Source organism: Gambusia affinis, linkage group LG19, assembly GCF_019740435.1.
Source record: "Gambusia affinis linkage group LG19, SWU_Gaff_1.0, whole genome shotgun sequence".
NCBI lineage: Eukaryota > Metazoa > Chordata > Actinopteri > Cyprinodontiformes > Poeciliidae > Gambusia > Gambusia affinis.
Window position 1 is genome coordinate 11,289,551 of NC_057886.1, and position 27,199 is coordinate 11,316,749.

A 27,199-nucleotide genomic window follows, 5' to 3' on the forward strand; every position below is an offset into this window, starting at 1 on the left:
GGCAAACTCCTGCCACTGTTGCCACTGGATTTATATTAATATCAAAATAAAACACAGGTTGATTGTTTACTAATTATGTACTTATCCATCTTCTAACACCCTTGTCCCTAGAGGGGTCCGGAGTTGCTGGTGTCTATCTCCAGCTAACGTTCCGGGCGAGAGGCAGGGTACACCCTGGACAGGTTGCCAGTCTGTCGCAGGGCAACACAGAGACAGACAGAACAAACAACCATGCACACGCACACACACACACGCACACGCACACACACACACACTCAAACCTAGGGAGAATTTAGAGAGATCAATTTACCTGACAGTCATGTTTTTGTGTGTGACTGTGGGAGGAAGCCGGAGAACCCGGAGAGAACCCTCACATGGACAGGGAGAAGATGCAAACTTTGTGCAGAAAGACCCAGGGCCAAAAATCAAACCCAGGACCTTCCTGGTGCAAGGCAACAGTGCTACCAACTGCACCACTGTACAGCCCCGTATGTGACTTATGAAACATTTAATTTAATAGAGTTTAATTGAGAGGTATCAGTGTAAAAAGGGCTATGTATCTGGACCTTCTGGGGACAATTAAGAAGACCTGAGATCATTTAACCACATCTTAAAATAACTTCAAAGAGATAAAGGGGAAAAAACAACAGAAGACAGTGGTAGAACACCTGAAATCCATTTTTTATTCCATTCAGAAGACCAGATTGATTCAATGCAGACATCCAAGTTAGGCCTTTCAATCTTTTTCATGTGTTAACAAATCAAATAAGAAACTAGCAGGCAGGTACAGAATTTAGTCCTTCTTTTCATCAGCCAATGAAGAGTGAAGAATTCCAAATTTATGCTTTGAGTATTTTCATCTTCAGTTCAAAAGATCACAGAACTCTACAGGGAGGAAACAAATGGACAGACATTAGTTTACTACAGTGTATTCTTCTGTTTTTGCATCACTTTTCTAACATGTGCTACCTTCTATCCCAATTTTGCCATCGCTGTCTTTATCCCCTGCTGCCATCAAAGCCTTCGTTTCGGTCACTGAGAGCTCTCTGGCAGCTGGACAGAAGTTCTGCAGGAACAATCTAAAAGAGGACCACACAATAAAAATAAATACATAAACACAGAGTCATAATTTCATACCCTGTTCTTAAACCTTATCTTCATGCGCAAACATGGTATGCCTTAAAAATGTTTGATTTACAATATCTTTGGGGCCCAAAATGTGGTTTATGTTTACACATCTGTCCTTACTTCAGCTCCTCTTCCTCAATGAATCCGCTCTTGTCTTGGTCCAGGACAGTAAACACTTTCTTCCTGTCTGCCTCAGACAAGCCAGTAAGTCCCACTCGTGCAAAGAACAACTTGAAGTCAAATGTGCCTGGAGCTACAGTACATTGGTCAGGCAGAACGAGAGAGAGGAGACAGAACATGAAAGGGAGCAACCACAAGAAACAGACACATGAGTGAGTGAGTGAATGGTCAATCGCTGAATGACATTAGAGAACAAATAGTGGGGGTCTGAATAGAGACGTCGCATTTATTCATTCGCTCAGATGACTTTCATTCTTCTGCCAATGACATTTACCAATATACACCCCAAAGCGCATTGTAGGCTTTGCTCCTATGCTTTGTAAACAGCACAAGGAAGACAAATGTTGCCTCAGGTTTTAATGCAATCTTAAATGCCAAAAGTTCTCAACTTATGGAGGTCTTTGCAAGAAGACACCCTGAAATAACTCAAAAGATCCACACTGAAGAGGATGTCTAAAATAATGAATTAATTTATTGTGTCACATCCTGTAGTGTAACCATTTCATAGCTATGATTATTTTACTTTGTAAAACTCGCTCATACTTTCTTGACATGCAAAGCATAAAAATAGCAAGAACCAGCAATAGAGCTTTGCATGCCTTGTCATGCAGACATAATTGTAAAGATAAATAATTAAATGTCTCGGCATGCGAGGAGCTTTATAGCTTGTGCTGTTGGGTCAGCTATGTTAGGGATGTCTGATGAAAACCCTTTGGTATCTGGTTGGTAACCAGTCTCCTGCCGTGTGTTTGCCTGGTAACCAGCAGGATCCCTGCCCTCACCCTCTTGTGTACAATATAGTGCAATGCTTCCCCTCAGGAGTGTTAGCTGTGTCTGTGTTTACATATGTGTATGTTTCCTTAAGTTAAAGAGGATTTTTCTTTTCTTTTTTTTTCATATGTTCTTGCAAGCACATTTGTGCATATTATCTGACTCACCTTGACAAGCTTGGACTGCAGCTTTGACGTCCTCTTCACTCAACATCCCAGCAAATGCCATGTTTCTCTGGGGCTACCTTAGCGAGACACAAAAACACACGAATGGAAGAAACACAAGGTGACAGAAACAAAATCTGGTGCTCTTTTCATGTCAGAAAGCGGTTCATGTGAGATAAAATCAGCTGGAATGAAGCTATAGACTATAATTGCTCATTCCCTATAGAGAAAAATAAGACACTGGTTAGCACTTAGTGTATAATTTTCATAAGAAGGATACCACCAGTTAGAAACATAATTATTGTAGCAAAATAAATGAACTTTAATTTTAAGCTTATCAGCCTATATTCAGAAAATGTTAGAAAGTTGCTAAAATAAACAAGAAATCAAAAGTAGGGTTTCACATTCTGTAGTTTCTTCCTTACAGAAAAACAAAAAAAAATTCAAAAGACAAAGCCATAACACAATTGCATCACCAAACAATTATGTACAAAGAAACCAAAAGATGCTCACCGTGCTGTGGGTGATGTTTTCACTTTCCAAACAGATGATGTTGCGGATCTCTGCCTTGCTCGCTTTGTGCCCGAATCACTGACACTCTGTTGTGGATTCGTGATCTAGAGTAGAAGAAGCAACCTGACGTCTCTGTCCTCAATCCCAGAGAGATTCCCTGTATGCCACGCATTGCCTCCTCCTCCTTCATCAGTTAATCAGAGCAGATAATTTTGTCATTCATAGGCCGAGTGATTTGTAAACCTGCGGGCATATCAGAAACACTGGTTTAAGAAAAGAAATTAATAAATAGCTCTGTAATCTGATTAAGGCGAATGCAAATTATTGTACTGTGCCATGTTTTAAATTGCTCTTGCTCACTTTAATGTTGCAAAAAAGTTACATAAAGATAGTTATTAAAAATATATACTCACAAAATGTTGCATGATTCTGTAGACAAAATATTTTTATATGAACTGTCAGAACAATTTGATTCTTGATTTTTACTAGATGTCAAAACAATCACATCTCAATTTAAAAACAGTTTAATGAAAAGTTCTCTTTTTAAACTGGCATATCAAATCATAATCATATAGGATGCCTTGCAAAAATACTCATGCCCCTTGATCTTGTATACATTTTGTCCTGTTGAATTCAAAATTTGGATTTCATCTGACAGACCAACATAAAATATTGCATAACAAAACCTTTTTCAATAAAAATCTGGAAAAAGTTGGTGTGCATTTTCTTATGGGATTCCCTGTCATACCTCCATCCAACATACCGTCAACTCTGACCTGCATCTTCTCTGTCCCTGGTAAAGAATTTTATTTCCTGAACATGATGTGAAAAAAACGATTTTTATAAAATGTAGAACATTACAGACAACTCTGAAGATCCTTTTCATGAGGCTGTCATACAACAATGGTGTCCTATTCTTCTTCTTGAGTTTGTTGGCAGGTGACAAACTGTTATTTGATCTTCATTACGACCACCAACTAACAACAGTATCTTCAGTCAAAGACCTTTTAGATTCACTTTAAGACAGACCGCAACAGGAAATTCCACCATCAGCATCTACATCTCTTTGAAGAAGCTTTTATAATATGAGTATGAGTATAAAATATTTTTTGTATGGCCGACTAGATTTTTCTTAAGTAAAATACCAATGAGAGTTTTTGAATTATAAGAATATTGGTATGTGAACAGGGAAATTTGTTAGATTGTAAACAAAACAGCCTCAATTTTCCGTAATACCTCTGTCGCTAAATAAAACCAGTTATTTATTTATAGTTGGTCATAAATCCAAAAATGAACATTTTATGCTTCCATTCCGTGACTCATGTCAGCCAAGTTACTGGGAGTAAAAGGCTTTCCTCTGCTTTGATACAAATCAGTGAATTCGCTTGACTGATAAGAAAACTGCCCGCTGATTGGCCATACAAGTACAAGCTAAAGGCATTCTTCGTTTTGATTGGTGTATGTAACTGCCAGTCGTATGGAGTTTTACGCCCCTATTCTGTGATGTACAGGAACATGGCGCTTTGGGGGAGAGGTGTTTCATGAGACCGAGGGGCTGTTGATTTAATTTTTATGAGATTATATTTATGTAAATAACACTTGGACGTTTTCATCAAGTATGACAGTTCGCGAAAGGTGGCCGCTGTTTTTGGTCTCTATGGACAACGGAACGCTTCATGTCGGAGTTACGTTTGCTGTCGTCAGCTGAAACTCCTAGCCTCGACATGCTAGCTCAAGCTAGTTAGCCCGGCGAGTAGCATCTGGCTAAAACAGCCCCAAAATGTGCTCTTATGTGTAGCTTACACTGACAGTAAATTGGTAATCAATGTTTAAATCACGTAATTCGGTATTATATCAGCCGTTTATTTAGGACAGTTTCAGTTGGCTAACATTTCGTTGGCTAATCTTGGATGATGGAGAGACGCCGTGGGTCTGTGTTATTGCTGGCTACCTGGATTTTTCTGTCTGGATGTTGGTTCTCTGAAGCTTTCCCTATTCGGGAAACTCGCAAAACAGGTAAGGCGCCTGAAGACGAGTTTATTAACAAATAAATGGTATATGGTTGTGTTTACTTTGTGTTTATACGTAAACATGTCTGCCAGCTAGCATTTTCTGGAATGGATACCTGCTGCTAATGATCAACTAGAAAGCTAACGCCAGCATAACTGTTCTCTGGTAATTTGTGAAGATTGTTAGGCAGTGTGCTGGTAATAGTCTAAAAGAGAACCCATTTTACTCGGTAGTTGAGCAAACCCGTAAATATTTAAACAAAGTTACGACAAGAACGACACAATCGAGTGAAAGTCACGACCAGGCTAACTGACCACCTGAGAAGCTAATCATAAACAAACTTTCCTTGAATCCTCCCCCCCCCCTAAGGGAAAGCACTATTTATACTTGATTATTTTTGCCTCTGTTACCAATTTAACAACAAGTCGGTTTATTATGAGGGAAATTCTTAGATGTTAGTATAGATCTTGTCCAGTATGTTTACATTTCAATAGCAGTTTATCACACATTCAAGTTAATGTGAAAGAGCAAATAAGGTTTAAATTTAAAACGGCTATGGTGTTTTAAATGATTTGTAATGGTTACTCGAGATATTTCATTAGTGTTGTATATTGTATTATCTTCATCCTTAAAACATCAGTCTCTGCTGAAACAAAAATGCATCCTAACATTTTTCTTACAAACCAGATATTACAGCATATATGAAATGAATATAGCTATAAATTATTTTTAATTTTAGATCCGATCTGGACCTTTTGTGGGCTAATGAAGCATTCACTAATGTGTCACACCAGTAAATTGCTGTCGTATATGAGTTTTAAAACATTAACAGACGTTTTGGTTTGTTCTTTTAAAAAATCTTCTCATCTTAACACCATTTTGGCAACTTAGACTTTACAGGTGAGCTTTGCAATGTTGAACTGGAATAAAATCATATTAGGCAGTGAATTATATGCTTATTTGTACTTGAAATGAAAAAATAAACCCTTGAAGCTGCTTCCTACAATTGCAGATAAAAAGCTATTTTTGAGGAGACGGCACAGTTTGATCACAGTTTGTGTGTTTTGCCTTGCCTTTGAATTGCACGATAATATGAAGATGGTAACCCATCACTCTAATTATTGGGTGTTTTACTATACAGTTGAATTTTGGTGCAAACTAAGCATACTGTGAAAGTAAAATGGTTATTTTCAAAGGTGAAGAAGTGGAATATTCCATGGTCGGCTGGTCTCTAGTGGACTGAGCTTACATTTCACCAATTGAACACAAAACTGAAGGTAGAAAGACCCAAATACAAACAACTAAACACAGCTGTAGCAAAGGTTAGTGATGGCACCAAAGTAGAGGAAAGCCATTCTTTGTTGATGTTCATGGGCTTCAAACTTAGTGAATTTAGACAACATATTAGTAAAATGTATTTATGATGATTCTGATTTGTTTAAGTAGCACCATTTAACTGTGAAAATTCTGAAAATCAAAAACTTTTACACATTTTCCTACATTTAGACCTTAGTCATCCAAAATCATTCTAGTATGCACTTTAATTTTTTTGTGCACTATTAAACAGGCCCATGTTCCTATATCCTGACCCTATTTTCTAGATTTATTGCAGAGTTGAGTTGATTATTGCCTACCAGCCTGACAAAACTGTTTCCAGAATAATCACTTCAGTCTTTATACCACTGACATAGTTTACCTGCATCACATGTCTTTTCATGAGTGAGATCATATGACTGTTGTCAATAAAATTATTTATGAAATGCATGTTTTGCTATTTCTCCATGTGCTGATTTGCTTGCATCATGAGTGACACTCCTTTTCAAGTTATATTCTATCCAAAACCTGTAAACTTTTGCAGATTTTATAGTGATTTGTATATTCAAAGGAAAAGTCAAATAGATTGAAAATCACAAGTCATCTTCAGAATCCCATGAGTCTAGTTTCAGGGAGTAATTTCAGTGTTTTCTAGATTACATCAGTAATTTTTTTTTTGTCAGTCCCATTCCCTCCAGTTTTTCCGAATTATGTTAAAAAATGTTGAACGGTGGATCTGTAATGTGTAACTGCAAGATTTTCTAATCTTATCAGCCCCTATCAATGATTAGCAGTGGTGTTGTTTGCTCAGTTACAATGTAGCATACAAGAAAGAGAGCCTGCTGTTTATGGTTTTATCACCCACAACCTGTCCCTTGCCACTCCTGTTTGGCCTACATCAACCAGTTCATAAATTAAACGGTACAAGTCCATAATTCTTCATTGTTACAGTTTGAATTTAGCTGAAGAACATGGATATGGACACACTTAAAAATAATTTAAACTCCTGGCTTAGATATTCGTTATCAAATATATCGCCTTAGTGACATGTTTGGGTCCTTATATTGTAAAGTAAAAGTACAGTTATAGATTTCTGTGTCTCTTTTTGGTGTGAAGCCAGATCATGCTGACATATGCACCATGGGGAATGTTGACTGTATTTCTTCACTACCCGGTTGCCTTATTGCTTGATCACCAGGCAGTCAGGGAGGCTTGTTTCAGTACAGGCCTGTCTGTCTGCTATATTCCTGCCAGGGCATTGTTTTGGATGGTTCAGAGTCAAATTGATGTTGACATCACCACAAGCCAACCAAGTTTCTGTCATTCACTTTATTTTATTTATTTTTTCTGAACAGAAGCATGAAAAGTAACTGAACACAAATTCTTTCTTGAAAAGAATGACCCGGCTAACTCTGGTACTCGGGCTTTGCTTTTGATTTATGGAGATGATTCCAGACTGACAAATCCTGAACCAGCCAGACAGTGCAGTTTGCTGCTCTCTGCAGACGTCGTTTTATTTATTTTTATTTTTTTTCCAGCAGTACAAAAAAAGTCTGTTTTAAAAAAAATTGGGTCAGCTTCTCCTCTGTGAGAATCACTACTGAAATATGCAGTACAGCTGAAATAAGACATGACATCTCCCTACTGTGTTGGTCCTAGAAAAACCGCCTCGCCTGAGAACTCTGCCAAGTCATGATAGGGACCCATGACTCAAATAAAACCTAATAAAGAAGAACTGATCCCATGTGGAGGGGCAGCGACCCGGCTCCTGTTGACTGCTGCTGTAGCATCTCTGGGGGTCCTGGACTTCCTTGTCACTTGTTGCTATGCCGGAAGACACAACAGGGTGTTGGCACTGAAACCCTTCCTCCAATTAAGGCAATTTTTCCACTAGGTTGTTTTGATTGTAACCCTTTGTGACATTAAAGAGCCATTTAAAAATCGCATGCATTTGTTTTTACCATGCAGTATTCACACAGTGTCCATTTTGCGGTCTTGTTCAGTTGGAAGTATAATCCAATAATTCCCATGATTATGAAAACAATGTTCTGGGTTAACATTCTAGCTGACCTGCTTTTCATTATGATGTTAAAGTTGCTTGAGTCTAATAAAGATATCATTGAAATGGTAATTCTTTGCAGTAATGCTATTGTAAAAGTGAAACTGTGTAATATACAAGTATGCACTTGTTTGTGATTCATGAGGATTATTTGTTTTAGGTAACAATCCCAATTCCAGTTTCTTAGAACATTAGAATATTATACATGACCAATCATAAAAAAGGATAAAAAAAAAAAAACATGATATAGCCACATTAAAATCCCATGTTTTGTAGTCCTGGGATGTAGCAAACATGTGAAAGGATGGGCCTGTTCTTAAAAGTTTTCCATTTATGAAAATATTCATTCTTTAGAATTTAGAACCTCAGAGTACAAAGTTAAATAAAGTACCATTGCGTAGGAGTATCAGTATTTACACAACTATTTAAAACTAAAGCGTAACATGAGCTAATTGTTCTTTTTTTGCCTTTTTTTTCTCTTTGCAATTTTTCATTCTTAAGTCAAAGTAATTGAGCAGCAATCATTGCATTTTGAATAATATTTCAAATAGGAAATAAATAATTGCTACATTTAGAAGTACTTTCCAAGTTAACATTTTTGTTGAACATCTTCAGAAGATTTTAAAGCTTTACAGTAATAGAGAGCACTCCCGTCTTTTAAATTGCCTGTGTTTTCTTTTAGAATTTATGTTTACTAAATTGGAAATATTTACAAACAAACGATTGTTACTTTTTTTTTTTAAGGAAAAGTAGAGGTAAATCCATTGGTAAATGGATGAAACCTTGCAAAATATCTGTTTGTCTGGAAATGAATTGGGACTAAGAGTGAAGAATGAACTGGTCATTTCTGGCTTGATCAAAGTCTAGACTTACATTTCAGACTCCACTGGTGCTAATCAGCCACACTTCCCAGGTTTCTATTTGTATAAATGCAGCCATGTAGAGTTTTCTTTCAGTCATCCCCTACTTTGTGTTGGTCTATCAGTATCACAAAAAAGATCTAATTAAAAACGTAAATTCTTTGTGCAGAGATGTAGGAAAACATACAATATTCACATTAAATACTACAAACCTCTGTAACAGCTACTCGTCTTCCAAGGCATATATCATAAAACGGGGTTTTTGTTGCATTTTGAGATTCTCTACTGTGTATATATGCAGAATTGTTTTTTTTTGTTTGTTTGTTTTTTTACCAGTTGTGCTAAAATGGAAGACTGAGTTTTGTGATGTGGGCCGGCTTCAGTCTAGAGGCTGAGAAGTGCAGCGGGTGGGCTGAAAGGCTGTTGTTAAAGCTGCCAGTCGAATTGCTAGGCCAGCAGCATCCTCGCTCGAGAAACCCCACACCTGCTGTCACCGCTGCTGCACCATCAGCTGCTGATGGGCCTGTGGACACCCCCACAACTGTCTCTCTGAGTGTCTCTGAACTAGAAGCTGGATGGTCAGGACTAAAAGCTTGACAGTTCTTATGTTTGTGGATAGTGTGCACTTAGAAATATAAATATGTAGCATTGCACAGTGCTTTGGTTTGACAATCGGGTGGCTAAGCTGCAGGAGTTTTGTGATACATGATATCCAGTCTATTTTTGTTTGTCTTAAGCAAACCTTTGTTGTGGGTAGATTTAGATCAAAACTGATGTTAGATGCTCTCAGTTTTGTTTTTTTTATTACAGCCGAAAATTGATTTATTTTTATTTTTTTCATTTCTTTTATCCATTTTTGTCATTTCAGATGGACACACAGGGGACACTTTGCCCGTGTCTCTCTTCCTGCCCTTGATCGTGTCATTAGTTGTGCTGGTGGCTCTGGTGGTGGTGCTTGTAAACTGTGTGACCTGCTGCAAGGAAAGAGAGATCGACTTCAAGGTGAGAGAGGCGGCTGGCAGGTTGTCAGAGGAGCACAATTCCTCCGGCTCCAGTGCAGACTTAACATGACGACGACAATGTTTGTGAATTAACTGTCATTTGTTGCCAACGATGTTAACTGTGCATTTGTGATGCATTGAAAAAAATCTTATGTCAAACATTTAATTTCTTCTTTTTGTTGACGCAGGAGTTTGAGGACCACTTTGATGATGAGATCGACTTCACTCCGCCAGCAGAGGACACGCCTTCTATGCAGTCTCCAGCTGAGGTTTACACCCTTGCTGTGTCTCCTGTGCCACTGCCAGGACCCCCACATCTGCAGCCTCTGGCCAGCATCACAGGTCCGATTAGCAGTTCATCAATTAGCAATAAACAAAAACACAAATACCAACAAAGCAGGGTTGAATTCTTTGCATTACAACTACTTAAACTTCAACTACCCTTTTGAAAACACATTTCTCTGCAGATTTACATGAGCGTTTTTAAGTACGACAAGCAAAACTTGTGTACAGTCAGTTTTGATTTGGTTTTTATTTGGTGTTTCAGAATCATCAAGTGGTTTCAAAGTAGGACGTCACAGTTTGAGTTACATCCAGGAGATTGGGAATGGCTGGTTTGGTCAGGTAAGTTGTTTTTTTTTTTTTAGTTTGACCTCAGCATTTTGTACATTTTATGCTGCTGTTTTTCTTATTTTTGTGCAGGCAGCATTTTTCATGCTAATTGGTGATTAATATATTTGGCAGGGAATTGGGTAATACAAGAAATAAAATTTAGATGTTCTCAGTTGATATTACTTATCTTGTGTTTATTTGCTGTCAGGTCCTGTTGAGTGAAATATACACAGACCCCGGGGGAGCCAGAGTGGTGGTAAAGGAGTTGAAAGCAAATGCCAGCGCTAAGGAGCAGAATGACTTTTTGCAGCAGGGGGATCCATACAGGTACATGAACAAAGTGGTTATTTAAAGCAAAATGTATTTTTGTTGGTTTTTGGCTCTTTTTTAATATGCAAATGGTTTTGTATTCTTTGTTTTTTTTAATTTTGTAATTTTTATTCAAAGTGTTCACACAAACATGTTGATCAACAAAAATAATTTCACTTCATTTATGAACCCACTTTAAAACTCATATGCAGTGTAATACAGTATGTTCACTTCATCTAAAAAAAAAAAATCTGCGATGTTTAAAACAAATTGAAGATTTATGAAATTAAACAAATGCCTTTCTTTTAAGTATTCATCACTTTTTCTTAGCTTTAATCTCAAGTAATAATAATTGTCAAATCATAAACATGTTATATCAAAACAGAAGGGAAGCTGCTACTTCAACAAACTCCTCCATACTCAAAGATCTTCTATGCATGCCAGATGTGCTTCTACTAAACATTCTAGCCTCAGAGGCTGCGTAAGATAATTCTTTAGAGGCTAAAAATAGTCATACATGCCCCTTGAAAATTGATTGATTTTTCATAAGTATGACATTTTGCTACTGAATTCTTGAAGTAATTTTTAAATCATAAGATTAGATCATTTAAAAAAAAAAATAGAATCACATGGGAAGTATATGCAAGAAATTTCTGTAAATGCTCTATTATAAACTCAATGAGATTATAATAGAGCATTTTAATTTTAAATACCAAACTAGAGATTAGGTTGTCTTTTTGTCCATATTTGAACAGTAGTACCAGTGTTGGCAGGACCCTCTGCCTTTTCTTCCACAGATTGCATGATATTTTATCACATTTAAAAACACAAAATAAAGCCGTGCAGCTTCTTTCTTTGCTCCTTTCTTTCTAGCCTTATTAATGAGACTTTTTTTTTTAATCCTTTTTGTTTGGTTGTTGTTCTCAGAGTGCTGCAGCATCCAAACATCCTCCAGTGCCTCGGACAGTGCGTTGAGGCCATTCCTTTCCTGCTTGTGTTTGAGTATTATGAAATGGTGAGTGAAGATGTGCTTTCTGGTTATGATAAATAAATTAGCTACTAAAGACGAAAAGCAACTAAATGAGATCAAATCCAGATAAATATGCATATTTGAATTGAAGTAGTTTTTTTAATTTTTTTATTTGACATTTGTCTTTAGATTTTTTTTGTGTGATTACTTTTGTCCAATGCTTCATTATGTTTAAGAAAAAAAAAGGGAATTAACTGATCATTCTGAAGCGATTTCTCCAATCAGTCGAGCTTGAGTAATAATAAAGACCGTTCAAATTCTCAGAAGTGACTTCTGTTTTGGACCATGTAGATTAAAGGCTTAACATATTAATCCCAAATTGGACCTCCCACCTACTGTACACACTGATTTCACTCATTGGTCCTCATGATCATTTGCTCATGTCTTTCACTGAGTGAACAACACAGCCTGAACAAACTTAGGGGAGTACCCTTCTCTTCCCACTCCAATCCCCTCCTTCAGCCAGTTACATAGTTACAGTAAGCCCTGGACTTCTCACATTCCCACCTCACCCAGTAAAGCAACAGGCTCCATTTACACTCCTCTGGTGTCAGCTCTACCAGTTGCTGTGTTTGTGCATTTTTATAGCCAACCCTTTATGGTCGTTGGCAGCTGTTGAATGAATTCTTAAGAAAATGAAGCTGTAGCCAAAGAAACGTGCAGTAATGGTTACAAAACCCGTGTATTTCTTTTTTATTATTATTATTTTTTATTTTTGTTAAAGCTATCTTTTGGCTCCAAAACGTAGCTTTTTTGGGGGGGGAGATCAACATCTCACTTGTCTGCTATATTGTCAGCATTTGTTGGGTTGCTTACTGGCTGTTAAGTCTGCTCAATTAGTACAATCAAATGTCTTTTTTTTTTTTTTTCTTGTTCTCATTTCTCCAACCTGTTTAACGACTTAATCTGAGTCCAGTTGAATTTGTCTGGCCAGGGGTTGCGTCATCTTATTTGGGCTGGGGTATTGTCAGCTGCCCAGACTTGGCAGAAGTTCTGGCATTGTGGTCTTTCTCAGCCAGCTCCAGTAATCCCTCTGACAGCACATGGAAATAAGTCAAGGTGAATAACTTGCCACAAGTCATTAGGGAGAGGAGGAGTAGGTCCTGTATGTTGAGGGTGATAATGTGTGAGGGTAGCACAACTGAGTGATGTGCATACTCGTTATCCCTCGCTGGATAAAGATTTTTGAGTGCTTCAAGATGGAGCTGGACTTGTACCCTGCATATTTTCTTTCTTTAAATGAATTCAGTTAGCGCCTAACGTTAAAGAGCTGAAGTTCTTTGTTAGTGTTTAAGGTAAAATTGTCTTCTCCCTACTTAAGGCTGCATCAGTCATCATCTAGATGTGCAAACATGAAATTTGACCCTACAGCTGCTCTGTAAACAAGTTGAATCCTGAAAAACCAATCAAGTGTGATGTTTCCTCTGTCAAGCTGTAGATTATTGGCGGGTTTTTTGGTTTTTTTTTTTCTGTTCTGCATCAACCATGCTAGGTAACCCAAACTCAAAGCATTTGGACATCAAAATACATCAAGCAACTGTTGCTGCAGGTTCTAAAATATTATGTGATGACAATTGATATTTAAGACTATTAAGTCTTTAAAGATTTAAAGACTTAACAGTCTTTAAGTGTGTGGCCAGGAGTCGGGATGTTTGACAAAAATGCCTCCGTGTTTCATGCCACGAGGCAAGCAGCGCCCGAGTTTGGCTTTTAAAAGTTGTCGACACAGTTTATCGTCATCAATAATAAATAATGTTAAAAATTAGGCTGCCTTCTGCGTCTTCTGCCTCTCTCTTAGCTGGGAATTACTCTTAGTCTTTAGCCGCCTGAATGCCATGCAGAAATTTCTCAACATCTTTTAAGATGCTGTTACTTTTCAAACATCTTCTTACATCTTTGTGCTGCTACATATTTTAATTCTTGGCAATTTTGAGGCATATTTTTACTCTGTCACAACTCCCTCACCAAAGAATGTTGTCTGCAGAACCACATAGGGGTTGAGTTGATAAATTTTAAATATATTTTTCAGTTTCTGACTAACTCAAATCCACTAACTGCTGATTTATCAGCGAATCTCTAATTGTTCTTTACCTTGCGGTATTGAATTAGTCACCATTTCAAAACTGATCTTATGATTGGTGATTGATTCCATTTCCTGGTAGCTCTCGATGATCTATTACCGTAACTTAGGTAGACGCTGCAAATAGGCTTACAGGAATTTCTAAAATACCTTCAAGTCTCCAAAATAGCATCCTGAGTTGCCTCAGGAAATACCTGGAATTTATTTTACGTTCATTTTTGTAACTTCATGCTGTAGCAGTTAAGCTAAACTTGAACTTGGAACATTCTTGTACTTTTATTGTTTTGTTAATAGCATAATTCCTGGAACACACACAACATAACCTGCTCCCAAAGATTCACAAATAAAGGTAGACAAACAATTACGTTTACATACTTTGAATGCAGCTTTAGAGTTGAGACTTTCTACAAAAGCCCTGCTGGCTCTTCTGTGTATACGGTGCTAAACAAGGGTGTACATGTGATTTTTCACATTTGTCTTGTAATTCAATGTGTTTTATTAGATTTATGTGTAAGACCAACAAAGAAAAGTGTGTAATTGTGGCGTAAACTAAAATAATATATTGAACTGAGCTAATGTGAGTGATTTTAAAAGAACTTTCAAAGAGACAGCTTGTGGCAAAAGAAACGCCTTGTAAATATTAGCATGTAAACCCCAATAGAAAATATATTTGCATGTTTAGCTAATTTGAGGGAATTTCTCTTAACCTGACTGTTTTGCACATTTTAGTAGGCCTTTCCAAAGGAATTGTTAAGGAGTTTACACAATGACACATTGACAATTTGGCAGTCACTTTCTGTTATACTTTAATGAATGACAGACACAGATGTTTTATGAGTCTGGGCTGAGCTCTTGTTGAAAGTCAAATTTACTGACTCTTTGACATACCACCCAGAGGTTAACTATTTGTTCCCGGTGCACCTCATGATTGACGTCTCACTGCTCTGTCGTCACGCCGCTCCGACAAACGGCAGGGTTAATTTTCGAAATAGTTTTTTTTTTTTATCATTTCAAATGTGAATATTTCCAGTTTATTGTATTGATGGTGAATAATTGTCCAGAAGAGATGAGTTCACAGTAATTTCTTGATCTGACCGAGACATTCTTATTTATAAATCTGTGACACAGCACTGAGAAGCATTGAATTGTGTTACCCTTATTTGGCTGTCTCACATTGGGCTGTGAGAAGTGCTGAAAAGACAAGAAGGGGGGAGTCTGCTGCCCCTTTGTGGCAACGTCTGCACACTGCATTTTATTGGCATCTTTTGCTTCTTTTTAAAAAAAAAATCATTTACAGAATATTTCTCTTTCTGGTTAGTGGTTTGTTTGCTTTGAATGGGTTGACTGCTCTTTGTGTCCGTCTTTGCTTGTTGCTGCAGGGGGATTTGCGGAGCTATCTATCTCAGCAAGATTGGACGTTCAGAAACGCTGAGTTGCTGCAGCTGCAGAGGATGGCCTGCGAAATTGCTGCTGGTGTCACTCACCTTCACAAACACAACTTCCTGCACAGGTAGCACTTCAGAACTGCAACACTTAATTAAGCGCACACAGTTTTGATCCACTAAGCTAAGCAATGTGTTTTTTTGTGCAGGGTATTGCTTACTTTGTCAGTGACAGCAGCTGTGTCAGCATTGTTTTGTAGTTTTTTTTTTAAGATTGTGATTATTTACTTTTATTTTGATAGCTTATAAAAAGAACAAATTTCAAATATCTTATTTACCTAATCAGTAAGTTTTGCTACTTTAATTTCTGAAATAATTAATTTTACAAGGTATTTAAAGTGTCATGTGGTAAGTACACAGTCATAAAAGTTGCTGGAAATGATTATGAAGACGTAGACCAACAGTCAGTTTTACTTGCATGCTGTCTGTCCAACCAGTCTCAGGAGTACCAGTGTTCTCCAAAAAAGGTTTGTACAGCGGAGCGGCTGCGTTTCGTTTTCATTTTTACCACAGCCAGCACTGGTTGGGTGTCTCCCTGCCACCCCTGATAGCAGGGGTGGCAGGGAGACGTTAAGAACTCGGGGATCGTGGGGTGGGGTGGGACTAACATACGATGCTCAGCTCATCAGCTCTATTTTGCATGCTCAGAATAAGCTTTAAGGGTTCCAATTACACAGCTCCAATGCTTTGCCACAGTGTCAGCTGTCCGCTGCCAGAGGGATATGATGATTCTGCTCTTTGCATGTAAAGGGATATCCTCATATTGGGCGTTGTGGTTTAATCCTTGTTACAACTCACAGAGAGATCTACAAGATTTCCTCAGTGATGACTCGTTTCATTTTCAGTAGCGAAAATGGTTCTTTGACAGGTTCAACTCAAAACGTTTAAAAAAAAGCATTAAGTCATTATGCAAACTAAAAAAAGGACACGGTGTACAGCTTGATGAAACTGTATATAAGAAGGTATCACTTGGTGCAGCAACACAGACACAAAACCTCTCGGGACAAGTGCTGTGTGGGCCGATGTCCCAGGCTGAAATCTCAGCTTTGCTATGCAGGGATAAGAATGGAGGTGCAAAAGAGCAAAACTCAATCAGCAGCCTGTCTCTTTAATAAATTCCTTTTGGGAAACTTTAAAATGTTACATTTTTTAAGTGTGCATTTCTGTGGGATCTCTTATAAGTGAATTGATTTTTTCTCTTTGGCAATGTACATTAAATTCAATGGGATTAGTATTCTTAAACGCATTTATCCAGTGCCAAGAACTCTTTCACCTGTAGTAAAACATTTCTCAACCAAAAATAATCTTTACGCAAGAGAAGGCAGCATGATGTCACCTGCTAGTTTTTTCAGCTGCTATTTCAAACTTCAACTTTGACATTTGTCCGTCATCCCGGGTTTTTTTTCCAACTAGAAGTGACCGTGTTTGGCTCCAGTGGTCCAACTGAAACTTAAAATTGGGCTCAGTTTAAAAGGAATCTCTGAAACTTAAGATTGAAACAATTAAATCATTTTGTTTTGTACAAAAAATTTGCTCATGACTGGAATGTTTTGCTTTCTTCATTGGAATTTTTTCAACTCAAATCTTTTGGAAATAGCTTCTTAAAACTATAAACATGACATTACTTGAGTAGGTAAAATAATTGCTTTTATTCACAACCAGTTGAATTTTTATCATGATTTTATTGCATCCAGTAGGAAGCCCATATGAGTTTTTTGATTTTGCATGAAAGCATTGTCAGGTGTTGCGCAGAGGGGAGATATTTTATTCCATAAAGTTTTTTTTTTTTTTTTTAGGCATGACTTAAAATGACTTTTCAACTCAACCGCTAATACCATCAAATTATTTACAAGGAATGTATGTATGAAAATTAGCTTCATAGTAATTTCTTTCATGTTATGTTTTTTTACACTTTGTTTAATATTGCTCTTTTAAAAAATGTCATCTGTAACTTTTTTAAAAAAATATTGTCATCTAAACTGACAATTTTCTTTCAAAATGTGCCACTTGGTTAATATTATTTTTAAAGAAGTGATTTGAGTAACCCAGCCTGAGAGTGTAGAAGGGTTTTGCAGTGAGTCCACAAATACCTTACGGGTATAGAAGTGATCGCCTCTTCACCATATAGTGACCTTGTAGGGCTAAAATGTTTAACTTGGTTCCCTCCTTACTGTGTTACTAACATGTTGACATGTTAACCAACAGCAGAGGACAGGAGTGTTTCAAAATACATCTTCATTTATCTTTTCAGAGGTTTCAGTAGGACTGGCGGTTAGCTAGGCTATGCATGTACACACAAGGATATTGGTGTCCACAGCGTCTGTCATTGGGTGGTTTAAAAAGGACTCTGTGTACCAAGAACGCTGGTGAGGCAGAGAGTAACAGGAGCCTGCCTCTGGATTCTCTGTGAATGAACCCCGGAGCTTGACGCCCTCTCCTGGCAGACCAACAAAAGTTCTCAGTCTGTTTCCTCTCCAGAAACAACATCCTGTGGCCAAGCCAAAAAAAAAATAGATCTTGTAGGAATTTAATGTGAAGAGCGGGGAAAATGAGAAGCCACATGTTCTGAATTCTTCTGGGCATCCTAATCATTTGTAATTCTTGGCAGATATCCCTCTAGATCTAGAACCATTCTGTGGTAATCTCTTACAAGCAGATGAGCGAAGCCTGTATAAAACGGACACTTAAAGAAAGAAGTGAGATTGATGTTAATAAATATTTAATGTTTTTTTATGTTCTCACAGTGATTTGGCCCTAAGGAACTGCTACTTGACCTCAGATCTTACAGTTAAAGTGGGAGACTATGGGATCGGACCCTACAGATATAAAGTAAGGACATTATTCATGGTTTGTTATCCTTTGTGCGTAATTACTGTAATAATCTGCATACTGTGTTCTTTTTAATCTAATGACATTCCTTTTCACAGAAACACAGCTTTCACAGGTTCACTTGGATTTCTTAATACTGTTGTTTGCAAAATAATATTTGCTTATCTAAAGTTTGTTTATGATCATATGCAGTTTATTATTAGTATTCCTCACAAATGAGGATGTTGTCACGACAAACTAAGATTCAGTCCCAAATATGCTGTATAAACATCTTCTGAACTGTAATATGTAGTCATAATATGTACCGGTAGTTAAATAAAACACTATATTTCATATATAATACATGGTTTATATTATTTTTGTCACTGTGTCCCAGTCATCAGTGATGGTTAGGATGTATGTGCTTTCCTTGGCAGTGGCAGATTTTTTTTTAAATCCCGGTAGCAGTTTCTAAAGGTCGGTCAAAATGAAATGCTAAAACTCAGGAGGAAAAAGGGTGAAAATGCTAATATGTGTTAACAAGGCATCCCTAAAAAACACACACACAGCTTTAGTCCTAAACTTATATCTGAGTTGACACATACAACCAAGGAATTACTGATGGTTCTTCTCCAAATTACATTTTCTCACAGTTGTTTGAAGAAATGGTAGGCTAATGCTAGCATGTTTACTTTGTGTTTTAATATGACTTTTTGTTAATTCAGCATGTGATATTTCAGTACAGTTCGTGTAAGGACAAAATGTCTTCAAAAAGTTCCTATCCTTCATGAACTTAGTGCTTGAATTTGAACATCATAAAATTTAACGACTGATGTTTCAGCTGCTCTCTGCGCAGCTCTCCTTTACACAAACAGCTGTCTGAGCAAAATGCAGAGCAGGTCACATAACCAAGCCGGAAAAGGAGATGCCACAGCAAATACAGTTTCGTTCACGCCGAATGTTATTGGATAGGACGAAATATCTCTAGATTTTTAGGAATAATTTAGATTCATTGGGTGACCGACTTATGTGCCTGACCTAAAATACAGTTCAGGAGACCATACCTGTGGATATTCTTTTGTTTTTGCAAAGTTTGAATATTTCATAGTTGTATTCTGTTGTCAAATATTATTTGTAGGTAGTCTCTGATATTGTCCTCTATACAATGCCAAAAACACATGTTTTTTTGGTGGGAGATGATCTGATAATCAAAACGTAGACCATTTGTCCTTTTGTTTAGTTTTTGTGTTTTACTCGTAGCTAAATCGCTGTCATGACAACATCAAAACCTGGCTCAGTTTTATAGTAAAGCAGAATCTCAATCTCTGCTATTTTTACTCAGGCAAGAATACAGAAAATATCTGCGTTCAATCTGAGACAACACAAATGCCCTCTTTGATCAGACATAGGATACATTTCATTGCAGAATCCAGATTGTCCTCTCTGTAACTTGATGTGCTGCATATGTCCTCAGCAGTTGGATCTACTGCATTCTTGAAATACAGCTTAGCCAGCAGTTATGCTGTCTGAATTTAATACTCATGAGGGAAGGTCACCCAGCAAATCTATTTCTGTAAGAAAACAGAGAAGCAATGTCAGGGAGGGTGTACTGCCTCAACAGTCACTAAATTTCTGCTCTTTATGATGCTTTTCATTTAGGTTCTTATCCGTATCTGTATGACACCACGTTTAAAACAATCCCATTTTTGCAGGAGGATTACATCATCACAGAGGATGATGTGTTCGCACCCCTGCGGTGGCTGGCTCCTGAACTGGTGGCGGAGCGCCATGGGGGTGTGATCACGATGGAGCAGTCCAAGGCCAGCAATGTGTGGTAGGTACACACATCTGCTAACCAAAAAATCTCTTGAAGAGTCCAAAAAAAAAAAAACAACATCTGCCTGATAATGAGTTGATTCCTAGTGCTGTCAACGCTGGACGTGAGAAAGGAACAAGAAAAATACACATATAAAGCAGCTGATATCTTTATTGCAATATTAACCTTTGTTATCGACATTGCAAGATTTTCTAACATCAGGCAAGACCTATTTAAGATTTGCAACACTGGTAAAAAAAATTAAAATAAATAAAAAACTGTATAGCAATTTGGATATAGAACCTGATAAAGACTACATGACTTCTTTTTATCCTGTTGAAGTCAGTTAGGTGTTGAAAACATGTGAGTGAAAGTACAAATGGCAGAAAATACTAAATAATATTGTATAAAAAATTAACTTGGTTTCTCCTTTCCTGCGACAGTGATAATGCGTTGTTAAAATAATGCTCCACTTGAAAATGTTTCCAATAATTACCAGAGTTTTTATGCAACGTCATTAATTTAAATACATTTGTTGTTTCATGCTCATGTAATTTGCTGAGCAGCTAGTGTGTTTTATGGGGTTAACAATAGCTGCCTCTCTTTCTCTGTTTGCAGGGCCTTGGGGGTCACATTATGGGAGCTTTTTGAGAATGCCACTCAGCCGTACCCACACCTGTCTAACCGGGAGGTTCTGCATCATGTAATCAAGGAGCAACAAGTCAAACTGTTCAAACCGCAACTAGAGCTTCCTTATTCTGACAGATGGTGAGACTTTTCAGCCATTATCTTAGAGATTTTATTCCCAAATAAAGTGGAAAAAAGAACTATAAAGTTGGGAGAAACTTTATCTGTTTTTTGTACCTGTAGGTATGAGGTGTTGCAGTTCTGCTGGCTCTCCCCTGAGAAGCGGGCCACAGCCGAGGAAGTGCACCGTTTGCTAATCTATCTGCGAATGCAAGGCCAGAAAGACATGGAGGAAGATTTCGAGCAACGCTGGGATGCACTGAAGCCTAACCCCATCACCCGACAGACTGTTAACCACTCGTCTTTCCCGATCCTGGACCAGTTTGCCGATGATGCTTTGCGACAAGAGATAGATGAAGTTTTAACCATTACAGAAACAAGCAAAGGTCTCAGCTTCGAGTACGTTTGGGAAGCAGCCAAGCATGACCACTACGACAGCAACCACGGCCGGTCAGGCATGGACACTACTTTAAACTACCAGAGCATGTTCTTCCCTGTTTCTAGGGAGGACATCCAGGCTCATTTCCCCGACCCTCTACCCAGGGCAGGAGGAGCTGAAAGTCGGAACTCTGCATTAGGAGTTCCTGGGATTGTCCCAGTGTTTGATTCGCAGAAATCATCAAACGGGAATGAATATTATATCCAGCTTGAGGAGCAAGGCGAGAGCGCTGACGGTGATGTTGAGAACGCAGAACAGGACATGGGCTTTTCTTCTAGCCAGAAAGACTTTGTTGTACTTCAAGATGTCCGTCTGGACGAGTCGAGCACAGATGCAGACTTTTTCCACCAAAGCATCGACTCAAAGGATTCATATTTACCAGACAGCCACATCTGGTCATCTCTAGAAAACGACAGTCCATACCACACCAACATTTTCACTGAAGAGGGGTCAAAGCACGAAGACTCTCCCTCCTGGAGGCAGAACTTTCTGGAGCTCCCGGAGCGCAGTGGGAACCCTTTTCTTGATGAAGCTTTGGAAGTCAAGGATGTGAACCCAAATCCGAGCTATTTTTTAGATGCTTGTCACCTGCCGGTTGCTATGGAAGGAGAGCAGGAGAACATGGATGCAAGAAAGCGTCTGGAAACTGAAAAACTGGCTGATAATTTTGTGTTTCTCAGAGAACAGAACCTGATGAAAGAGGACTCGAGCTTCTCAAATCCACCGCAGAACTTTCTCTTACCCGGCATTGTCCACGAACCCGAGGAAACATTCAAGATGAACTCCTGGGACAACCTTGAGACTTTAGGCAGCTTAAACATAGCAGATACACATTTAAGACCTGCAACAAGTAGCACAGCCTCAAGAGGGGACTTTTTAGACTCTCCAAGCACCAACTTGGGGCCGTTTTTGATAGAAAATAAAACTCTGGTGCCTTCCATAACAGTGGTCGCAGATGATAAAAAAGACAGCCAGGTGCCAGTCAGGAACGGTTCTTCCACTGAAGACCTCACTCTGCTCCAGTCCTCAGACAGGACTGCAGACTCCGGTTTCAATTCTACCTCACAGAGGTTTGAGCACATCACTAACAATATGGATGGCCATATCCCTTTTTTCTCTGACAGTGCCACTACAGACTCTTTGTCCACAGATGCCAAAATCCACAGCCTTGAAGATGACCCAGATGTCTCAAAGGTCATAGAAACTGGAATGCCTGAAAATCTCCAAGTTCAAACAATCCCTTCTGAAAATGGACAGACCGATGACCTAACAAGCAACGACCTTCTGAGTGAGCTGATTGAGGACGCTGATCTAGACCTGGAAACAAATTTGTCTGATCAGGAGGAATCTTTCCTGGAAACTAACGGACATCCACTCGTTAGATCCTCTCTACTCGTATCCGGTCCTTCTTTGGATCAGATAAGCCAGGATAGTTTATTGGAAGACAGCATGTCCACCACCGTCCCAACGGTGGACAATTCAGCTGAAACACCAGATTCTCTCGACTCTCTGGACATTCATCGGCTGGTGGAGCAGGCGGAGGAGCTGAAAGCTCAAATCTCCCAAAATAAACTTCATCCTCCGTACAAAATATCCGACAGCGGTTATGAGACGGAGAACCTGGAGTCTCCTGAATGGAACTCGCAGCCTAGCGTCACAGATTGCTCCCCTGTGAAAAATGGCGTTGGCGTTTCCATCGAAGAAGAGTCGGAAGAGCTTGGTGCTCCCACCAATTTGGTTCCCCCTAGAATAGTCATCTCTGAAGCTGAGGGTATGCTCGAAACTCGCGGTGTGGATCCAAGTGAGGATCACCAGCCAGACCATGGAGATCCTGCAGAAGAACCACTCACCGGTAGCAACTACAGAGACTCCGCCTACTTCTCGGATAATGAATCAGAACCAGAGAAAAAGACAGAGGAGTCGACTGCAGGAAGTTCTACAGAAGTCACATGGATGAGGAACTCTGAAGGTCAGATGCTGGAAGCTTACAAGGAAAGAGATATTGATGCTTTATTTTCCCAAGAAGATTCCTCTGTACCTGTTGATGTTGAGGATCTTCATCTAGAGGTGACTTCAGAGATTGGAGAGGAGCTAAAAAGCGATGTGGCAGAAGCTCACAATGGAAAAGAAACGAAAATACATAATTACCAGGACTCGTTTCCTGAAACACTGAGTCCGACAGAAAGACTGGAAACCCCCCCTCTCCCTTCCGATACTGCCACAAAGCCAACACTAGAGGGCGCTGTTCACGCTAAACTGACCAGAACCTACGCCCACGACAGTCATAAAATCAAAGAGCCCGACATGGAGGGCCGCTACCTGGGCAGGCATGACGGTCCGGGTTTAGAGGGACAGGAAGACGGCGTCGACGCCGACGAGGAGGATGAGAACAGCGAGGACTCTGATGACGACATGCGCGCGTATCAGCTGCACAGCTCCAGCGAGGACAGCGAGGACGAAGCCGTGCACGCCGTGCCCATTATTGTGTCAGACGACACCAGCGGCAAGAACCTGAAGAGCCTGCTGAAACCAACAAACCTGAACATCGAAGCTCCGTCTTCCTCGTTTGCTGCCAGGTGCGACGCAGAGAACTCCAGGAGAGCGGTGTCGTTCTTCGATGATGTCACAGTCTACCTGTTTGACCAGGTAATGTCAACTTGAATTTCATTTTGCAATATTTTTTTTTCTACATTCACTGAATAAATGTTCTCAGATTAAAAGTCGTTTTTTCTGCAAATTTCTGTGCATTTTTGATGTTGCTACTAAAAGCTAGAACAGTTTAAGCCAGTCACACTTCTTGTACAGAGGTTCCAATAAATGCGGATCGCTCCTTTGTTCTCTAACCTGCTGCATTGCAGGAGACGCCCACCAAGGAACTGGGAGACCACTTGTCTGGTTTGAGCAGTCAGTCCCCAGAGCTCAGCAGCCCCGTGTCCACAGCCAGCTACCTGAACCGCTTTGCCAACTCCGAAAGTTCAACAGATGAAGAGGGTGAGGCGAAAACCCCCGGCTGGTATTCACTGTCACCGATAACATGAATCCAATCTGCTAACGTGTTCCGTAACGTCTCTCAGGTGGTGGTTTTGAGTGGGACGATGACTTCTCCTCACCCGGACCTGCCTTCCTCTCCAAGATTGACAAAGACACCGTCTCTAAGGACGTGTCCTCTGCTACCCCATCAGTCGGACGCATGCCGCAGCCCAGCTGGAGCAGCTCCTCCACCTACTCTCGTTTCTCCATTTCACCGGCAAACATCGCCAGCTTCTCCCTGACGCATCTGACCGACTCCGACATCGAACAAGGAGGCAAGTTCGTTATCCAGCTTCTGGACTGCTAAAGACAGACCAGCAGTTGCTGAAGAGTTTTCTCGATCATTAATTTCATATACAAGTCTTTTACCATTTGTTAGTCAATAGGCTACATATTTGATTAATTAATACATAGTCAGTCTCTAAATCTATCAAAAATTAGAACACCTAAAATATAAAACCATTGCCTATCCGAGGGTACCATCCCATTGCACTTCATATTAATCAGAATTAACAACTTTAATTGTCGTTTATTCTGAACATTAATTTAGTTCTTTTTAAAAAGTTGGCACATTCTGCAGGTTTTTCATTTAACCACTTTGGCCATCAGACAATGTTAAAAATACATCAAAACATAGACAAGTAATTCCAATTTTTACAAAAGAAAAAAAATGTTAATACTTGATCATCGTAGCAGTTGATGCTAAAAAAAATGCTGTCTACTGATCTGTTTAGTTTTGAATTAATAAATGAAAGGTTTTGTATTTTAAATTTAAAGTGCGTGTATCTTTTTATACACTTTTGACTTAATTACTGCTCTGACTGTTCTTTCAGCAAATGTGCATTCTTGGAGTCTGTATACTCCAGGTAACTATTAACCGTTTCCTAAATTAGTTGACGATTATTTCTATAATCAATTTTTTTTTTACGATTGATTTAATTAATCAATCAATTAATTAATTCGACCTTTCAGCCCTAATCAAGTTTTTTTTTTTTTTTTTAAGCAATTAAGTTAAATGTACATAATCAAGTATTCCATATGTCAATCACACTAATATCTATTTCCCAATGATTTCAATAAAATAATACCAAGCATACAAAATTGTAATGTTTAAACCTCAGATTAAAACTGACAATGTTTTTTAAATAAAGGAAACAATCAAGACATTATCTAAGCTGATGGTGTTCTGCATTACAGTAGCGTGATACATTTACTGCATGCCTCTTTCCTGTCTAATTAAGTCAATTAGTTTTGAATGCAATAATTCCTTGTGTTATATGTACATATGTTACATATAAACACAAGTTTGTATGCTCTCATGTGCCTAAATAGAAAAATCTGTGTCCCTTCTATGTTTCTTCTCTGCTGTTTAATAATCCCACTTTACACTATTGTCTGATTTGACAATTTTTTGTTCCATTTTATGTCGACATTCCTTCAAAAAAAAATTTTTTTTTTTTTTTGAATTGTTTTCCACTGTTTCAATTCAACTACTGTAAATTTGAGCATAAATGTGCGTTTTAATTTCTGTTTTTATTTTTTTTTATTTTTATTTTTTTAATCAAAGTAATTGTTACTGATTTTTGACAATTCCAGACTTGAATATTACCCCTACAAAAGTTCCAGGTTACAAAAAAAATTGGATAAATGAAATGTTTTTCTTCAAAAAATATTACTAAAACCCTAATTCAGGGTGTTGTAAGTTTAGAAGGTGTCTTAATATCTATGCAAGTTGAGGACAGAAGGTAATAATGGTTCAAAGATTTGCTTTAAAACAATATTTGAATGCCTAATGTTTCTATGGTCGTCTTAATAGTATATTTGATGTCCAAAGGAGTAAAGGTGAGGTGCAAGACAAAAGAATTTACATATCTTAATATAAAAGTTAATTAAAAATAGATTCATTCACATTTATCACATTCTGACTTCTTTTGACTAATATACTATACTAATATACACAGAAATCTGTAAGTTGTTCAGGATTTCTGAAGGACGGTTCTTGTGAGTTCATTCTTTGTTTCCTTCCCAACAGGAAGCAGTGAAGATGGAGAAAAAGACTAAGGCGACAAACGAAGGAACCGTCATTCGGAACACTACTGAGGAATAAAGCTATGTCCGTCCTTTTTTTGGGAATGTTGGGATGAGGACAGTTTGTGGAGCGCTCGCCTCAGGCAGAACTGTTCTCAGAAGCGTTGGCGATTTGACTTAAAAACGGATTTCCAACCGATTTCAGACATTCGGGCGGATCCCAGTCCTGGTCTGAGCCACAGGAACTGTCCAGCTCCATTGGTATAATTTCAGTCGAGTGCAATTAAAAAAAGAAAAAAAAAAAAAAAAGACAAATGTGCTGCTTTAAAGACTTATCATGCACATTCCAAATGTGTGTCTGTTTCTTTTTGTTGCCTGCTCTCACCAAAAAAAAAAAAAAAAAAAAAAACATAAATAAATTTTAAAAAATATTTTAAATTAATGAATTAAATCTGAGCTGGCAAATAATCACTACAACCAAACAGAAATAAGCTCTTTGATCTCAGCAGAACTACAATTATAAATCTAAAATGTAATATTTAATCAATGTTTTATTATTTTGGTTCTCTCCTTCGTGTTGTGCAATTATTTCAGTGGTTGCCTTTTATTTTATTTTTTCTTCTATCTTCCGGTTGAGTTTAGTGAGTCTCCCAATTGGAGATGACATTCTGCGGTTAATCCTCCTGTAGCAGTATTTGAATTAAAAGGATGAGGACTGCAGATGTACCGAACAACCAGTAGAGGTGACGCACTGTACGTTTCTTTATGTAAGGAACACTAGCAGTAAGCTGAGGGTGTTATTACTATTATTGATTATCAGTCTTAACGAAGGGGAGGTTCAACTGTGAAACAGTTGAG

The 27,199-nt window shown here is 38.4% G+C and overlaps 2 protein-coding genes across 3 annotated transcripts; one reads left to right on the forward strand and one right to left on the reverse strand.

The window, feature by feature from the left end:
* Positions 1 to 780: 780 nt before the first annotated feature.
* Positions 781 to 2,308, reverse strand: pvalb5 (parvalbumin 5). Its single transcript, XM_044101167.1, has 4 exons — positions 2,247 to 2,308; positions 1,249 to 1,381; positions 970 to 1,079; positions 781 to 885 (listed from the first exon to the last, which is right to left on the reverse strand). Exons 1-4 carry the CDS (start codon positions 2,305 to 2,307, stop codon positions 863 to 865), a joined length of 327 nt encoding a protein of 108 aa, XP_043957102.1. The 5' UTR covers position 2,308; the 3' UTR covers positions 781 to 862.
* Positions 2,309 to 4,235: 1,927 nt separating this feature from the next.
* Positions 4,236 to 26,810, forward strand: lmtk2 (lemur tyrosine kinase 2). 2 transcript variants are annotated; one of them, XM_044101168.1, is made up of 15 exons: positions 4,236 to 4,772; positions 9,868 to 10,001; positions 10,189 to 10,342; positions 10,548 to 10,624; positions 10,821 to 10,939; positions 11,849 to 11,936; positions 15,411 to 15,541; positions 18,218 to 18,302; positions 19,994 to 20,115; positions 20,716 to 20,865; positions 20,968 to 23,929; positions 24,142 to 24,274; positions 24,358 to 24,588; positions 25,147 to 25,179; positions 26,346 to 26,810. In XM_044101168.1, the coding sequence occupies exons 1-15, from the start codon at positions 4,667 to 4,669 to the stop codon at positions 26,372 to 26,374; spliced, it is 4,554 nt and encodes a 1,517-aa protein (XP_043957103.1). In that variant the 5' UTR covers positions 4,236 to 4,666; the 3' UTR covers positions 26,375 to 26,810. The 2 variants fall into 2 exon arrangements, with proteins under 2 accessions (XP_043957103.1, XP_043957104.1); XM_044101169.1 differs by lacking the exon at positions 25,147 to 25,179.
* The last annotated feature ends 389 nt before the right edge of the window (positions 26,811 to 27,199 follow it).

Excerpts from the sequence above, each read along its gene's own strand:
- pvalb5 (XM_044101167.1), bottom strand. The coding sequence starts at position 2,307 with ATGGCATTTGCTGGGATGTTGAGTGAAGAGGACGTCAAAGCTGCAGTC. Across the intron at positions 1,382-2,246 it reads TGCAGTCCAAGCTTGTCAAG|CTCCAGGCACATTTGACTTC; the intron begins GTGAGTCAGATA and ends AATGTACTGTAG. Across the intron at positions 1,080-1,248 it reads ATTGAGGAAGAGGAGCTGAA|ATTGTTCCTGCAGAACTTCT; the intron begins GTAAGGACAGAT and ends GTCCTCTTTTAG.
- lmtk2 (XM_044101168.1), top strand. The coding sequence starts at position 4,667 with ATGATGGAGAGACGCCGTGGGTCTGTGTTATTGCTGGCTACCTGGATT. Across the intron at positions 10,625-10,820 it reads GGAATGGCTGGTTTGGTCAG|GTCCTGTTGAGTGAAATATA; the intron begins GTAAGTTGTTTT and ends ATTTGCTGTCAG. Across the intron at positions 24,589-25,146 it reads CTCCGACATCGAACAAGGAG|CAAATGTGCATTCTTGGAGT; the intron begins GCAAGTTCGTTA and ends CTGTTCTTTCAG.